The sequence below is a fragment of the Heteronotia binoei genome, chromosome 14 (assembly GCF_032191835.1).
Source record: "Heteronotia binoei isolate CCM8104 ecotype False Entrance Well chromosome 14, APGP_CSIRO_Hbin_v1, whole genome shotgun sequence".
Classification (NCBI taxonomy): Eukaryota; Metazoa; Chordata; class Lepidosauria; order Squamata; family Gekkonidae; genus Heteronotia; species Heteronotia binoei.
Genome location: NC_083236.1, coordinates 28,735,039 through 28,750,102, shown reverse-complemented (window position 1 = coordinate 28,750,102; position 15,064 = coordinate 28,735,039). Strand labels below are relative to the sequence as shown.

General features: G+C 46.4%; 1 protein-coding gene across 2 annotated transcripts in view; it reads left to right on the top strand.

The window, feature by feature from the left end:
- The window catches only part of KCTD15 (potassium channel tetramerization domain containing 15), an 84,653-nt gene extending 71,613 nt beyond the window's left edge, over positions 1–13,040 (top strand). For both annotated transcript variants that reach the window (XM_060254293.1, XM_060254292.1), the window contains exon 5: positions 12,336–13,040. In XM_060254293.1, the coding sequence (XP_060110276.1) occupies positions 12,336–12,491 (156 nt within the window). In that variant the 3' untranslated portion in view covers positions 12,492–13,040. The remainder of the gene's footprint in view (positions 1–12,335) is intronic.
- The last annotated feature ends 2,024 nt before the right edge of the window (positions 13,041–15,064 follow it).

The following is a 15,064-nucleotide window of genomic DNA, read 5'->3' as shown; positions in this document are numbered from 1 at the left end:
ATAGATGAGACCAGAGAGGGATAGCTTCCTCTGCCAGACATTCAGCTGTGCCCCGCCCCCAAGACTCAGTGTGATGGCTGCTCTTAGGGGCGGAGCATCCTGCTGTGATTGACGTGGCTGTCCTTGAGCAGCCAAACCCATTTGACAACCCTGCCCCACTCCTAGTTCTGACCTCCTGTTCCTCTTCCAGTGCAAACATGAACAGCTTCCCATGCAAAGCTTGACTGCTGTCTTCCTCGCTACCCAGTTCCCTCGCCGATAGGGCAGGGTGCCTCTTTAGGATTGATTCGGCCTTGGAAAAATTGATGAGGTCTGGTTTCCTTTTTGCTTTTCCCCCCTCTTAGCGGTTGGTGAAAGCCTGCAGCCAAGTCCTCCGGGCGCGTTTGTAGCTCAGTGAAGCGCTTTGTTCTGCATGCCAGGCTTTAAAAAGATCCTGTCTGCCTGGCTTGTATGTTTTTATATCGCTGGCTCAGTCAAAGAAAAAGCCCTGAATTGAACGTCAGCTTCCTTCTCTTGGCTTGTGGGCTCATCTTCGTTCTTCTTTTCTGCCTTCTCGGGAAACCAGTGCCCTGCTTGAGACTTGGGGATTGCACAGTGTTCAGCGACGTAATCAAAGAACGGGCTGTGAGATCACGGTGAACGCAAGAGAAGAGAAAGTCACTCCAGAGCAGTTCTGCTGATGCGATTGCTCTTTTCAAATACCTGAAAGGGTGGAAGATGCACTCCCTGCTGCTCCAGAGGGCAAGACGGGCCAAACTACACATTAATGTTTTTAATGATAATGGGGCCAGGTTCTCTAGACTCAGGTTGGGCTCCCTGAAGCCAAGCAGCAGCTGTGAGAAAGGGCTTTTTAAAAAATAAAGGAGAGCATAAATGGGCTCAGAACACGACTGCGGGGTGAGGAAAGACTCCTGCCCACTCCCCATCCTGTTTTCCTGCACCAGAACAGTACTGAGGGTGTCCCTATTTTCACCACTGTACATGTGCAGAATATTCCATGTGGAACAGTAAAAGTTTGCCACAGAAGAACAGCTTGGAGGGAGGCAGGAGTCTTTCCTCCACCCCATGGCGGCATACCAAGTTCATTTGGGCTCTCTTTTATTTTTAAAGCCATTTGTACATTCGCTGTGCAGTGCGGCTGGGGGAGGGGAACCAGAACATGCAGTTTGGCCCTAGATGTGACGGGTTTAATTTACAGAAGGGTAGATCCAAAGATAGCGAACATCAGGGGAAACTTGCAAATAGTAACAGTGGTTCGAAAATGAGCTGTTTCCGGTGCAAGGAAGGGGGACTCTCTCTCTCTCAGTGGAAATCTTCCAGTGGATGCTGGGTGCCTGTCTGTTGGGAATGTTCTAGCTGTGGATCAGCAATGGGCTGGGGGTTGGGCAGGATGGCTTAAAAGGCCTCATAGAATCATAGAGTTGGAAGGGACCTCCAGGGTCATCTAGTCAACCCCCTGCAAGATGCAGGAAACTCACAAATACCTTCCCCTAAATTCACATGATCTTCATCGCTGTCAGATGGCCATCTAGCCTCTGTAAAAACTTCCAAGGAAGGAGAGCCCACCACCTCCCAAGGAAGTCTGTTCCACTGAGGAATCACTTTAATTGTCAGGAAGTTCTTCCTAATGTTGAGCCGGAAACTCTTTTGATTTAATCTCAACCCATTAGTTCTGGTCCTACCTTCTGGGGCCACAGAAAACAATTCCACACCATCCTTTAGATGACAGCCCTTCAAGTACTTGAAGATGGTGATCATATCACCTCTCAGCCGCCTCCTCTCCAAGCTAAACATCTCCAACTCCTTCAACTTTTCTTCATAGGACTTGGTCTCTAGACCCCTCACTATCTTTGTCGCCCTCCTCTGGACCTGTTCCAGCTTGTCTATATCCTTCTTAAAATGTGGTGCCCAAAACTGAACACAGTACTCCAGGTGAGGTCTTACCAGAGCAGAGCAAAGCGATACCAGCACTTTATGTGATCTGGACACTATACTTCTGTTGATACAGCCCAAAATTGTATTTGCCTTTTTAGCCACCGCATCACACTGTTGACTCATGTTCAGCGTATGATCCACTAAGACCCTAGATCCTTTTTGCACATACTATTGCTAAGACAAGTCGCCCCCATCCTATAACCCTGCATTGATTTTTCCTACCTAAATGCAAAACTTCACATTTATCCCTGTTAAAATTCATTTTTATTGGGTTTATCCCAGTTTTCCAACCTAGGACTCCTAGGGGGTTTTAGCCCAGTCATCCAAGCCTAGGACTCCTAGGAGGCTCTGTTCCTTCTGCACTCCTGTGCAGCTATACCACGAATGTACACCCTGGAAGAAGAAAACAGATGCATTGCCAGGAGAGTGCTTTGCTGCACCATTGGACTCTCCGTCACTCTACCTTATTTGAGGCCCATTTCTTATATGACATGTGCCCAGGGAAGGGGGCTGCAGCTCCTCAAGACTGTTTCAGCATAAAAGCCTGAGCCTGGTATCTGTGAGGGCTGCTGTTTGGGGCAGCCACCCAGTAGAGGCCTTATGTGCAAGCCCCACACAGGCAAGGGCAGCCCAGGCATTGGGCACCATATAGCATCAGTAGAAGGATGGGGACAAATCGCCGTCTGTTTAATTTATTGCTGTATCTTCATTGCCTGGCTAAGGTTTCGATTTGGATTTCCCCCTGAGAGGCTGAAATACTGTCCACCATTTCTGCCCACTAGGTAGTCAGAACAAAAGAGTCAATTCAAAAAGAAGCCCTTCATTTGCACAAGGAACCATTCAGAATTGCTTCCTCCAAACCAGAAATGTGTGAAGAGTTCCATATTTAGAGTTCTCAGACTCACAGGGACCAGACTCAAATAGAGAGCTCAGGGAAAGGGGGTTTTAGGTTCTCTCCCCCCCCCACACACCCACACCAGGTATCATTTTCCAGCCAGAAATAGCACCAGAGAGCTGTTGTCTCCTCTCTTGGGGAAACTTCCATCCATTGATAGGTGTAAGCATAAAGGGCAACTAAGTCTCCCTAAGGACATTTTAGGCCAAGGAAATGGCATGGTGGGGTAGAAAGCTTCAGACTTCTCTTCCCATGCACTGAATTAGGATCCTAGCTACTCCAAAATAGGACTCTTAGCAAATATCTCGCTGCCACTCTGTTGTGGCCGGTGTGGTGTGGTGGTCAGAGTGCTGAATTAGGACCTGGGTGAGCCAGGTTCGAATTTCCACTCTGCCATGGAAGCTTGCTGGGTCATCTTGAGGCAGTCAAACACTCTCATACCAATTCCTCGCTAGCAGTCGCTCTGCCACCAGGCTTCTGCTTTCCTAAGAGCAAGCAACTGATTCCCCACTTGTTACTGCGTGGCAACATTTTGATTCGCAGCTCCCTCCAATTTCCCTTGTAGCTTCTGGATCTCCATTAAGCAAGACCCAAGTCGCCATGGGGGAAATTGGAGGGAGCCGTGAGTCAAAATGCAGCCGCACAGCGACTAGTGGGGAATCGGTTGCTTGCTGCAAGGAAAGCAGAAACCAGGGGCAGAGCAACTGCTAGTGAGGGTATCAGCTTAACCTACATCGTAGAATTGATGCAAGGATAAAATGGAAGAGAGGAGAATGATGAGAGCCACTTTGTGTCCCCACTGGGGAGACAGATGGAGTATAAATGAATAAATTCCTAGATAGGTCCTTAGATTACTTAACAGGGGAGCTGCAAGAGAATTCATCCAACAGCTGTTAACTGTGATAACTAAATGGAGCAGCCACAGGATACCTCTGAATCCCAAGAGCTGGGGGCCAAGCAGTCATGGAGAGGGCTGTGGATTTCATGCCCTACTTGAGAGGCATCAGGCTGGCTTTCCTGGAGAATAAAGGCTTTTTATTATCTCCTCTGTGTCAGCAATGGCTTAACTCTCAGCCACACTGAATCAGTGACTCCCAGATCATGACAGCATCTGCCGGGTATGTAGCAACATGTTGGCATGTCGGCACCCCATTTTCTCCCTGCACATCAGTGAAGCTACATTCTGGTCCAGGCACAGTCAGTGTGGTGTGGTGGTTAGAGTGCTGGGCTAGCAGCTGGGAGACTTGGATACCAATCCCCACTCTGCCACGGAAGCTGACTGGGTGGCCTTGAGTGAGTCACACCCCCCCTCTCAGCCTGAGTGACCTCATAGGGTTGTCGGAAGGATAATATGGAAGTGGGGAGAATGAAGTAAGCCATTTTGGGTTCCCTCTGGGGGAAACAGTGGGGTATAAATGAAGAAAAAAATGGGTCAGAATCGAATTTGGAAACTTTTCCTACAGATTCACACACTAAGCGAAGCAAATGGTGACCGTGCTGCAAAGAACTGGCAAAATAGAATAGAGATGCCAATGCAGCTGTATTATAAGGATCCTTGGGAAGGAGACAGCAGCCTTCTTGGTGATTCCTCTGGCTGTCCATGCTTCTAGTAAAATGGAACCTTATACATGGTGGTCCTTCAAGCCTCCTGTTTGCATACAACAGGACCCAGTGTATCTTTTGACAGCAGCCTTTGGCCCAAAAAGAAGCTAAATGATGGCGGGGATTCCCCCTCCTCTGCTTGGTGATGTCTCTTTCTCCCTCTTCCCTTTCCGTATTTTGCTCTCCATTCCTCCTTTCCCCTCTGGTTCTAACACTTGCATGCAGAAACGATACCAGGCCAGGGCAGAAGTCAGGGAAGGCTTGGCAGTTCCTTGCTGCTTTGAACGGCAAGTGTCCCAAGGCCAGCCGGCGCTTGCAGGGCTAAAACACGCTGCTGGAGCAGATCAAAGCTTGGCTCTGCCTTGCCCGTCTTGGGAGCCAAAGGCGGCTAGTGGAGGGCCTGGATCGCCTGCCAAAAACGTGAGCGGATTGCAGAACCGAAGGCAGGCAAGGCTTGGGATTGAGGGAGGGAGGGGGAGTTCACAGAAAGGTTTAAAATCTCCTCAGGCAAAGCATATACTCTCTGCCATATGAGATGATACTGTAGGTCCAGGGGGCCAGAACGGCAGCTTTGGGAGAAAGTCAAGAGGATAGTAAAAAAATGTGCCAAAGCCAACACTGTAGTTAGTGCCTTGGGAAGGGAGGGAGGGCTTGTGCGGAAGGGCTTTTCTCTGCTTTCTCTCTTCCCTGTCCACATATGTCTTGAAAACCATGTCCATGCCAAAAATCAGCTTCCTCCAAAATGATGTATAGTGAGAAATAAGATACACTCACAGAGAGAGTTTTATCTACCGAGTGAAGCTTTTGACAACATGGGTGAACAGCACAAAGATGTCAGCTGAAGTCTCACTTTCTGGTTTTTTAGTTCTGCAGCTGAACCCGGGTTTTGTGGTGGTTGGGAGAGCAGGTTGGCTCCTCTAGTGAGGAAGTCCTTTGTTCTGTGAGCAGAGTTCTCAAAAGGAACCTCAGCAGTCCTCTATGTTGTGGGTCGCTTGCTGCCAAATTCTCTCTTAGTTATCCTTCAAGACATCAGCCAAAGAGAAACAGCCATGTTCCATTGCAGGGGTCTTCACAGTGAATTTATCTTGAGATTGTATGTCTGGCTTGTGGGTTTCCCAGTTACATGACTGCAGAGGTTCTGATCCATGTTACTTGCACAGGAGCTAACCATTATAATATTCTCAGGCACTGCTGTGAGAGGGCAGGGATATAAGGTAGATATTTCCACAGCAATGCTTGAAGAGCCACTTCAGCGGTATGGTGTTGCTATCTAGACTTGTTTCCTTAGGATCTAGACCTGTTGCTTTAATCTAGAGGTTTCAAAATCATTTTTGGTGAAGAAATGTGGCACAAAAGGGGGTGGGACTAGAGGGGTATCCCAGCTCCAGGATAATAACAACTTCAAAGCAAGAGAAGGTTGCCTGAAAAGCTATAGCACCTCATTCAAAGGTTCAGAACGTGGGAGCATTTCAGATGGGGAGCTGTATTCGTCTTGATGTAACAAAACAAAATTTTGAGTCCAGTGGACTCAAAATTTTGAGTCCAGTAGAAAGACCAGCAAAGCTTGCAGGAGTCAAAGCTCACTTTGTTGTCGTCGAATGCCTGACATGTTCTAGAAGAGCATTCTAACCTTATTGTCAGAAAGTCTCTAAGCTGCTGTGACACCAGCCGGGGAAGGACTGGATACAGGAACCCATTCATTCATTCCAATTTTGAGCTGCCTTTCTCCAGCAAAGTTCCAGGGTAGCACCAAGTCCAATCAGAAACCAATTCAGATAGTAAAATCAGGATAAAATTGAGCTGTCAGCACAGTTCAAAAGCAGTTGTATCTTCAGAATGCTTTGCAAAAGAGAAAGAAACGTGCCTCCAGCTTCTTGAATGTCCTTAAGTTCAAGGGAAGCTAAACTATTATTTATTGCAAGAGTTAGGGAGAAATCCAAAGGCCAGTTCTATCAAGAAGTCTGTTGACCTGTAGACTTTCCTGCTGTTGCTTCCACTTTTGGATTTGGGCAACAGTTTAGGGCAGGATTCCTTAACACACAGTGACCACGGGCTCTAGGTGCCCTGCATGTACTTCAGAAAAGTAGGAACATTGTGAAGGCAGAACCAGTGACTTTGTGTAAATAAAGGCGCTTTTCACCTGGATCCCACTGACTGCTCACTGGAGAAGAATCCAGGATCCTGTGAAAAGAACCTATGGGTCAGCCGTGAGGCAGTGGGGATTGGGTAGCACCAGAGCAGTGGAGTACCCATTCTTCTCCTTGGTCATCTTCTCTGTGGGTTTTCTCCTGCATTTCCCCCATTGGTTGGCTTTTTCTGAGTACGTTAGCCCCCCTTGGACTTCTTTTTTTTGTGTTTATATCCCCTGTGGTCCTTCCACTTTGTGTATTTATGCTTGGCAGGGCTTTTTTTGTAGCAGGAACTCCTTTGCATATTAGGCCACAGGCCCCCGATTTAGCCAATCCTCCAAGAGCTTACAGGACTTTTGCAGGGCCTACTGTAAGCTCCAGGAGGATTGGCTACATCGTGTGGGGGAGGTGTAGCCTAATATACAAAGGAGTTCCTGCTACAAAAAAAGTCCTGATGCTTTTCCTCCTTTGGTAGCCATTTTGTAATGGCACCTACCGACACAAAATTCCAAAGGTGCTCACAGGCTCAATATGGTGGTGGGGGGCACTAAGGAAATTCACAGTTGGTCAAAGGGTTTCTTGACCACATCAACCTTCCTGTGATGCTTTCTCCTGATGTTTTCAGTGGCAATGGCTCGCATCTTACCTGCATGGCACAAAAGGGGGTGAGACTATTTTTTGTTAATAAATTGAGTCTGACATAGGAAAAATGTCATGTGTAGTCTTCAAATATTTAAGTGATTGTAATAATGGACATAATCCAGCTCTCTGTGCATACACTGGCAATAGCCAGAGCATGCCACAGGCTATTCTGAAGGTCATATGAGAATTTACCTTGGGCTTAGAAAACAGAGATGTGTGTCTACTTTTTAAGCCTCTCGGAATGTCAGCAATGAACTTGCATCCCACACCATGGCAAAGAAGGGTGCAGGGATTGCCTCTGCCATTGTGTTGGACCTCTGAGGTGCTCTTATCAATAGAAACAAAACCCTGTCAAGGCAAGCATGAATTCTGGCCAGATTCCAAAAGCCAGCCTCAATTTATGGACCCTAGCTAAAGGGCAAGTAGATTCAGAGGGACAAAGGTGCTGTGAGGAAAGTCCAAAAAACACTGATTCGTTATAAGAGACAAACCCAAGCGGATTATATGGGTCACCCTTAGAAACTGGGGTAAATATCCCCAAATGGCAAGGAGCTGGTGGGCTGTTCCTGCTTTTCTTCCTGTCTGGCATGGCAGATTAATAATGAGTTATGGCCTCATTTTATTATGACGGAAGCCCCAACGTTGCTTTTCCTTAAGAGGTAGCATCAATATCTCTACCAGCCAGTATTTTACTCAGTAATGCACTGAACTGCCCTGCAGAGTGCTTGTTTGTTTGATTAATATTTGGATTTTCTACAGAGGTTTGCTGTAAGCAAGACTTTAATCACACTGTAGTCATTTAGGAATAAGTTATAGAATTATCGCTGCATAATATTCTGGGAGATCCTGAAAGACTGGAGTGCATCACACGCCATTGTAGCAAGTTCTTGCGGGTCTTTTTTTTTAAACACCATTGGACCTTGGGGACCACGGTTTTGGAGAGTCCCTCGCAAAGAGAAGAGCTTAGATAATATGGTCTGAAATAAGGTGCAGGGAGCATAAAGAAAACCTCGTGTAGGCACTGGTTTAACTGTGGAATGAAATGAGGTAGCAGAATTCTGAGATGGGAGAATGAGTTGCACCCCACAGGTCACTAGTCCAACCCCCCTTGCACAATGCAGGAAATTCACAACTACTCCCCCAGTGACCCCTGCTCTGTGCCAGAGAAAGGCAAAAACACTCCAGAGTTCCTAGGCCAGTCTGGCCTGGAGGAAAATTCCTTCCTGGCTCCAAAGTGGTGATCAGCATTCCCCTGGGCATACAAGAAAGGGCCACAAGAGCCAAGCACTGGCTCATCCCTTTTTGCCCTCTCTCTCATGATCTGTCTAAATTCATAGTGTCTAATAGAATCCGCATTAATGTCAGATGGCCGTCTAGCCTCTGCTTAAAAACCCCCAAAGAAGGAGAGCCCACCTAAATTCTCTAAATTTTTGCACTAGACCTTTAATCCTGGTTTAGCCCAGTCCCCAAACTAGCATTCTGCACTAGAATAATAGAATCAGAGAAACCAACTCTATGATTTTAGTGTAGAATGTCATCTTGGGGACAGAGATAAACCAGGATTAAAGGTCTAGTGTGAAATTGTAACTCTACGGAAGCTCTTCCTCATGCTTGGCCGAAAACGCTTTTGATTTAATTCAACCCATTTGACTTTTTGAGTTATCCCCAGGGCTTTTTTTTTGTAGAAAAAGCCCAGCAGGAACTCATTTGCATATTAGGCCACACCCCTGACACCACCATTGTTTCACACGGGGCTTTTTGTGGAAAAAGCCCAGCAGGAACTTATTTGCATATTAGGCCACACCCCCTGATACCAAGCCAGCCAGAACTGCGTTCCTGTGCGTTCCTGCTCCCAAAAGAAAGAAAGAAAGAAAGAAAAAAACCCGCCCTGCTCATCCCCATTCACTTGTACACGAAAAGGCCAGTGTCTGATAAATATACTTTCTCAGCAGCTCCCAGGTACTGGGTTTGCCTAGGCTGAACAGGGAAAGTGAACTATTAACTGTTTTAGCTGCTTTTCCCTCACCAGCTCAATTGTATGGGTGGTGCATCCACAGGCCAGTGTGAGGCAATAGGAGCTCAGACTAGGACCTAAGAGACCTGAGTTCAAATAATCTCTTCTGTGAAATTCAGCGGATGACCTTTCTCAGCCCAGCCTTCCTCACAGAGTTGCTGTAAGGATTTTTTTCCAAATAAAAAATCTTTATTGAAAATCTTTGCTAAATACAATGATGGGCAATACCAATAACAAAGATAATCCACCAGAGAAATATGCACAATACAATATTCTGAAATTCTACCATAAACACAGTTTATGTATTTCATTAGGCATTTCTTCCTATGCAGTCAAATACTCCAATATTGGGAAACAAATTATTTCAAAATTTAATTTAGGAATGTGAGATTGTTCCTCAGAAAATCTGTTGGTGATTCTAGCCACAATATATAGGCTCCATAATTTTATACCAGTGCTGAATATGTGCGCTTGCTCAGCTTGTCTGTTGTGTTGTTATTACACCTCTTGCTGCATATTGGAGAATCGAAATAGTTGCTTGTGTGATATATAGATATGTTTTATCATTCCAACCATTCAAAAAAATGTGTTCCAGTCAAAATTGGATGGTAATTTCAGTCATGCTGTGTATGTGTTTTAAAATATCTATCCAGAAGGGCTGTAACAGTAGATTCTCTAGCCAACAATGGAGGTAAGAGTCTATTACTCCACAGTTCCTCCAGCAAGTCGGAGAGGCTTTTTGTTGAAAGTTGAGCCATCTTCTGTGGAGTCATATACCAAAATGGCAGTGTTTTGAAGCTTTGCACTCTTATTTCTGTAGTAGTAAATGGCACCAAGTTTTAGATCAGGGGTGGGGAACAGTGGCTCTCCAGATGTTTTTTTGCCTACAACTCCCATCAGCCCCAGCCATTGGCCATGCTGGCTGGGGCTGCTGGGAGTTGTAGGCAAAAAAACATCTGGAGAGCCACTGTTCCCCACCCCTGTTCTAGATTGAGTTCCATTTATTCTCTGGTAGTATTTTGCCAATTATTTTGTGCCATTTGGATTGGTAAACCAGTATATCAACACTCTCTACGTTGTTGTTATAGATTTTGGATATTAAGTGATTTCTAGTAGTAATAATTTGCTCAAAATCTGTTGGTGGTGTAAGGATTTCTTTTAAAACAGAAGATCAGATTTTTTTTAAAACAGAAGATCAGATACCCCACCCTTCACTCAGAGTGGCTTACAGTCTTCTTTCTCTCCCCCCCTCCCCACAGCAGACACCCTGTAAGGTAGGTAGGGCTGAGGGAACTTGTGACTGACCCAGGGTCACACCAGCAGCTGCAAATGGAGTAGGGAATCAAACCCAGTTCTCCAGATTAGAGTCCACTTCTCTTAACCACTACACCAAACTGGCTTCAATGGGAGAGCATGTACATTGCCTTGAAGCTGTTGGGGGAAGGACAGGATACAAATGGGATAGAATCAGGGCAGTATCCTGTTCTGACAAGCAGCAGGCCTTCAGAGAGAGGCAGCATCTCCGATTCTGCCATCTGTGATCTGTTTTGATCCTGTGAGCCCATTCCCTGCCACCAATTCCCTGCCATCCCAAGCTACAATCACCTATGAAGGGGCTATGTTGAGGGGCATTGGGGTAGTCCACCCCCATCCTTTGGCCAAGCCTGTCAACTTTGCTGTCCTACATATAATCTTCAGACCAGTGGGAAAGTACCACACCATTTAACCAAGTCTCAAGCTTTCCTCCAGCCTAGAGTGCCTTCCTAGGACAGACTGTCCGAGTCTCTTCGGTCAGAGGAAGACTCTTTACTCTGCTGGAAGACTTCATGCTCATTTGAGTGGAATAATAGAATACCATCCAGTAACAATACATAAAGCAGTGGTTATCAACATGACACCCATGGCACTCATCAGTATGTTTCTTGGCACTCACTTCCTTCTTCCCCAAAGCAAAGAGCCGGTCCAGCCTTTTCTCCTACTCATTTAGAGCAGGAGGAATTTGAAGAACACAAGAGGTATTACCTTTGCTTCCATCAAAAGGAGAATGCTTTGTAATTGACCCTAGTGTTCCATGGTAACCATCTTGTGATTGGCCCAGTCCCCATGGCAGCCATTCTGTAGTGGTGCCCACTCCCTGTTCTCAAAATTCCAAATGTGCCCACAGTCTCAAAGAGACACAAAATATCTCTTAAGGCCAGGTCCGTAGCCAGAAATTTAAAGGTGGGGGCACTTTTTAAAAATTCAGGAGGCACCTGGATTTTTTAAAAGTGCCCCCCACCTAAAAATCGCTCCAGTGGGTGGCTGCTTCTGCCCCACCTCTGGAGCAATCTGAATTTGGGGGGGGGGGGAGGAAGCCACCAAGCCACAGAAGAGGCTGCGGGCCACCCCCTCCATGATTCAAATCGCTCTGGAGGTGCAGCAGAAGCAGCTGCCCACCTCTCCAAGCGATCTAAAGCTGATCAGCAGGGTCTTGAAATTGCTCCCAGAGACCGACAGCCACTCTTGCTGCACCTCCAGAGCGATTTTGATCACTGAGGGGGTGGCCCGCAGCCTCCTATGAGGCTTGGTAGCTTCCTCTCTCCCCCCATTATTCGGATCGCTCTGGAGGTGCAGCAAAAGCAACTGCCGGCCTTCCAAAGCTGGGCATGGAGGCTGGGGCTGCTTCTGCCACCCCTCCCATATGATTTGAATTGTGGGGGAGGCAGGAGTGGCCTTCAAGCCACTGCAGGGAGGGAAGGCCTCACCCACCCCCATCCCACCACCCATAATTAAAATTGCACAAAAGGGGCAGCAAGAGCAGCCACCAGACTCACCATGTGATTTAAAGCTGGTCGGCGGAGTCTTTAAATCGCTCCTAGAGACGGACGGCTGCTTCTGCCGCACCTCCAAAGTGATTTCAGTTGTGGGGAGAAGGGGGAGGTGGTGGCAGAGGCCCCGCAGCTGGTTTCCACCCCCCAATAGCTACAGGCCTGCTTAAGGCAATGTCATACATGCAGTGGTACCCACTATTAATTGGTGTGTCATACATGCAGTGGTACCCACTATTAATTGGTGTGTCATACATGCAGTGGTACCCACTATTAATTGTCGGTGTGTGTCTGTGTTTGTTTCAATGCAGGTACTTGAGCGGTTATTCCAGAAGGGATTTAACGTGGCAGCGTCCTGTGGTGGTGGTGTGGATTCGTCTCAGTTCAGTGAATATGTGTTATGTCGTGAGGACAGAAGACCACAGCCCAACACCGCAATCAGGATAAAGCAGGAACCCCTGGACTAAGGATCCAGTCCTTTCTCCTCCTTTGTAAAAGTAGAAGTGTCAAATAGTCCCTCGTGTGGAGAAAAAACAAAAACACTCAAGGATTTGCAAAACAGTATTATGCAGGTGACTTTGGTGTTACCCATTAGTGGTATTTTGGAAACTACCTGTCACATCGCCAGCCATGAACTGCATTTGAAAACAAAAACACAGACGCACAGACAAAAATTCAGTTTCTTTTATTAATAAATTACTGAGCATGCTCCGCACTCAGAACTGTTTGTGGGACAGAACTCTCGGCAGAATGGCCACAGTGTGGACAAGAGGCAATGCTTCAGTGAAGAACAGGCATTGGCTGGATTTGTGCAGAGACCAATTGTGTCATTTGAATATGTCTGTTGAAGGAATACATCTGCCAGCTCTCTGGAGGTCAGGCCTCCTCCCCTCTTGGTGGCATTAAGGACATGGTCGCCACCTAAAGGAAGACGGTGCTGTGTTGAGTGTCTCCCCTCTCATGGAATGCCACACCTTCGTCTGATAAGATATACTTTTACACCTCCATTGCTTTACCCCTTCTGTGGTTTCATTTGCTTATCATATCAAATGGCTTATTTTTCTATACCACCCTGTCATTGTTTATGTGCAGAATCCACCTGGAACAGAAACCAGTTCTCAGACATTTCTGGTACCAAATTATTTCCAAATGGGGTCCTTTTTGAGATCAGTGGAGATTGCACAGTTGCAGTAGCATTTCATATTTTGCTCCCAAAACTTCAGTAAGAGTTTTGCCAATTCGGGAGATTCAGTAAAAGTTGCAGAATAAGACAGTGCACCGTTAAACAGGCCCTGCCAGGTTATGGTCATGGTGTCTTTAAACCATTCTCCAGGTTTTAAGGGTTGTGATCCCTGAAAAAATTAGACATAGCAAAGAAACGGCATGTGCTCCTGGAACACACCAAGAATTCATCCAATCCAACATCTCATTGTGACCAATCAGATATCCCTAAAAGGCCTTACCAATAGGGCATGGAGGCCATATCGTCCCAGTGTCCCTGTCCTTCAGAACTAGTGTTCAGAGTGTTACTTAACTTACAACTAGCGTTTCAAAGTATTACTATAGGGAAAGGATATGGCATTATGCATAATAGCTGTTAACGGACCCTGACCTCCGTTAATTAGTTCAGTCCCTTTTTAAAGTCATCTGAGCTAGTGGCCATCACTGCCTCCTGTGGCCATGAATTCCATAGGTTAATAGTGCATCACATGACATCTTTTTTCTCTCCTGAGTGTCCTGCCCTTCCATAGATCAGTCATGCAAGTTCCATGATTACTTTTCATTCTTCATTTGACCCCAGCATGTTCACATTGCTTTGAAATGATCACAAACTCTGACTGGACCAGGTTATCAGCTTGCAGGTTTATATTTCTGGGTGATACATTATAGAACCAAAGTCAATTATTTAAAGGCTGGTGGTGTTAAGTAACCCATAGTTTGGAGCTCGGTGTTCCTCGAGCTTCCCATGGAGAAGTCACATTTCAGCTTGCAGGTGCAGTGGCATAAAAGGGCAAGTCATAAAATAATAGTGTTTTCCCAGTGGGTACATTGGAAGAGCCTTGTTATTAGGACACAATAATGTGCATCTGCTTCTGTTCTGTGTGGACTAAGGATGGGCACAAACTGATCCACGAATCATGATTCGTGCACAAATTGGGCAGATTTCTGGTTCGTTTTGAACTGGTTTGTTTGCTTTGTGCCACGCCTGAACTGGAAAATGAACTGCCTTTTTTCATTGGTGATGCGTTTGGTTCATTTTTGCTGTTTGTTTTCCCAGATAGCCTGGTGCTGATTCAGTCAATTCCTAGGCAACGCTGGGAGTGACTTCTGAGAGTCCTAGAAACACCCATAGCAGTTGCCATAGTTTGATTGTCAGCTCTGGGAGCCAATCACAAAGCTCCCATTCTGCTCTGTGGGAGCAGACACCCTGACTCTGCTGCTTCTACTTTGCAGCAAGAAGAGAAGAGTTAATTGTCATGAGAGCTGAAACTGAGCTTTCCTAGGGGCACCTGCTTTGGGGCGCTATAACTCAGACATTCTAAATCCAATCTTTGCCAAACTTGGAGGGTGAGGTGGAGGAGAGCCTGCTGAAGACTCACAGGGAGTTTTTCACCTCCAGAACCAAATGAACCACCAGTTCAGGCAATCAAACCAACCAACATGAACCATCATTTTCCCATTCCGTTCCCATCCCTAGCATGGACAGATCAGCGTTGTGAAAGAATTGCATGAGTTCCTACGTGGGAAAACATTGCTTAAGGTTACTTATCCATGTAATGCAAAACAGAAAATGGATGTTTGAATTGGAGCAACGAGAAATCTAGGACCCCATTCACTGATTCTACTGGGAAGAGTTACCAAGTGTCAGTAGTTAATGGGGGTCTCTCTGACCTCCAGACATCTCAACAGAAGCTGCCCTCATAAATGGTGGACAGAGTACATCCCTTCTGCATCAATGTATTGTTCCAGACAGAGTCCTCAGAGCTGTGGTTTTGCTGAGGGCACTGAAAATTCTGTGTCAAATGTCCCTTACCTGCCC